This window comes from Acyrthosiphon pisum, unplaced genomic scaffold, assembly GCF_005508785.2.
Source record: "Acyrthosiphon pisum isolate AL4f unplaced genomic scaffold, pea_aphid_22Mar2018_4r6ur Scaffold_20712;HRSCAF=21911, whole genome shotgun sequence".
Lineage (NCBI taxonomy): Eukaryota > Metazoa > Arthropoda > Insecta > Hemiptera > Aphididae > Acyrthosiphon > Acyrthosiphon pisum.
In genome coordinates this window covers 19,887-22,250 of record NW_021770101.1, presented here as the reverse complement: position 1 = coordinate 22,250, position 2,364 = coordinate 19,887, and the positions used below count along the sequence as shown (strand labels likewise).

General features: G+C 49.1%; 1 protein-coding gene across 1 annotated transcript in view; it reads right to left on the bottom strand.

Moving 5' to 3' along the window:
• LOC103308589 (ATP-dependent DNA helicase PIF1-like) overlaps positions 1 to 1,066 on the bottom strand; it is a 1,643-nt gene extending 577 nt beyond the window's left edge. Inside the window, exon 1 of the mRNA XM_016802330.1 lies at positions 23 to 1,066. Within this exon, the coding sequence (XP_016657819.1) occupies positions 23 to 1,066 (1,044 nt within the window). The remainder of the gene's footprint in view (positions 1 to 22) is intronic.
• Between the last annotated feature and the right edge of the window lie 1,298 nt (positions 1,067 to 2,364).

The window sequence follows — 2,364 nt, the reverse complement described above, 5'->3', positions numbered from 1 at the left end:
CCCAAGCCCCCCCCCAATTTGCGCCTATGGTCATCTCACGACCGTCGACGCGCTCCAGCACGTCCCCGTTGACATCTCCGCACTCTTCGTTGGTGGGACACAGGATGACTCTCCGAGCAAATTCTTCGACGTTGGCCAACGACATTTCCTGCGGATACACGAAGTCGATTAAATCAGCGACGTCGCATACCATTTCCCGCGGGATTTGCACGATGTCCGGAACGCCGTCGACCGCGGGCAGTTGGCCGTTGCCGAGCCGAAGCAACCAAGACGCAAAGTCCGCGTCGTTGCCCGCGCGCATGTTCTGCACCAGATTGAAGCGCTCCATGACGCTCCAAAGACCGTTTTCCTTGATCGAAGACATGACGATATCGGCTCTCGTCCCTCTCCGGACCACGGGCAATATCTGTCTGAAGTCGCCGGCGAACAGCATGGTTTTACCGCCAAACGGTAATTCCGACACCATGACGTCCCTGAGCAGGCGGTCCACCACCGTCAGCTGCAGTCCCGGTGACATGAGGGCTTCGTCCCAGACGATGAGCGCTGCGTTGCGGATCTTCTGCGCTCGCTCGGACTGCATGGTGACGGTGGACGTCGAGTCTTCGGTCAGCGTGCCGAACGTCGAGTGCACCGTCATGCCGCCGTCCATGAGCGACGCGGCGATCCCGGTGTACGCGAAGCACAACACCTCCAGCGGCTGTGGTCGGTGCCGAAGCGACCATATCAGGTATCCGTACAGCGTAGTTTTTCCGGTACCTCCGGGTCCGTCGACGAAGAAAGTTCGCGACACCTCGCGCGGGTCGTCGACGGTCGCCATCACGCGGTCGTACACCGTTCGCTGTTCGGCATTCAAGGCTTCCACTTGTGGCGCCCACCGTGCCGCCGCGTCTATTTCTCGGAACAGCGCATCGTCCTGCTGCAGCGGTTCCAGTAGACGCGGGTCGGCGAGAGGCAAACCGTAGTCGACCGGTGACTTTCCTTGCGCACGAAGTAGATCCTCGATGGCCGCAAGACACGCGGCCCTCGCGCGGTCGACGTCTTGGAGACGCCAGTTGAAGTCCTCCATCAGGTTTGCTTCGTTCGCCTCGTACAACGCCCGCGAGTTTGAGGGCTGGCAGAACACCAATATAGTGACGAATAGGTACCGCAGTTGCCGCGGTGTGTCAAACGTCGCCGATTCCGTCAAACAATCCCGCCACGCTCGGTCGTCTTCCAATAGTCCGAGTGCAACTGCAGCCGCCGTGAATGTTTCGTGAACGACCCCGTCCACCGTCCTTAAGTCTTGAAAGGACTGAGGGCCTCTTCGGTTCAGAAGTAGCAATCTTAAGTGGAAACGGTCCCGGTCCAGTGGGTTCACTATGTACATCCGAGCCAGTGTAACGTTTGCCATACGAATCAACCGCGGACACCATTGTTTGATATTGCCGAGATTTCTTTCTGGCCGTGGAATGTGCCAGGTATAATGCGTCGGTATGTCGTGGTACAAGTATTGTCGAGCATCCACGTTGGTCGCGTTGAGCGCGAAGAACTGCGTGAGTTTCGTGTGGCGTACAGCTTGGTTCTGTAGCCTTTCTTCTTCTTAGCCGGGCGCAAAGTACACGTTCTGACGACCCTCCAGGTGAACAGGGAGCCTGACGACCACGTGACTTTTGCCGTGTAAGTGGTACGAAAACAATCGACACACGGCTTCTGGCGGGCTGACGTATCTCGAGTTGACGTAACTATAATGGAATATTGAAAAGATATATTGACTGGCTCAATATAAGATGATACCGTTTGGTGTTGTGAACAGTATTATTATTAATATTATTATCAAGTGAATTTAATTTATTTTTTGTTGTGTAGACGCATAGCATTGCATTTATATATTTATATTAGTGAAGCGAATTGAAACGTTTAAGCCTACTAAGCCTACTATTTTTTTTTTAAATTGTACGAAGACTTTACTTTAACTGTCAATGAACACATGACGAAGAATCTCTAAAACCGTTCAATGGTGTATAAATGTGGCTGATATATTATGATATAAATGTTGTGGTTTAACAACAATAAAACAAATACGGCTTGAGTAGCTAAATATTAATATTAATTAATATAAGTTTACAATTTAAATAATTTACAGAGTGGAATTAGTATATTAGGTGATCAAGGCGATAACAGTAGTTTACATTTTGTACTGTGGAAACAATCTATAAAAAATCTATAAACAAAAAATGTATAATATCTGTGCGAAATGTATATCTATTAGGTGTATTAGTCAGTTGGTGTACTTAATAATAATGTGTATGAACAGCTTGAATGATAATAATAAATTTAATAATAATAAAATAATATTACCTAAACAACACATAAAATGTAAAGTAT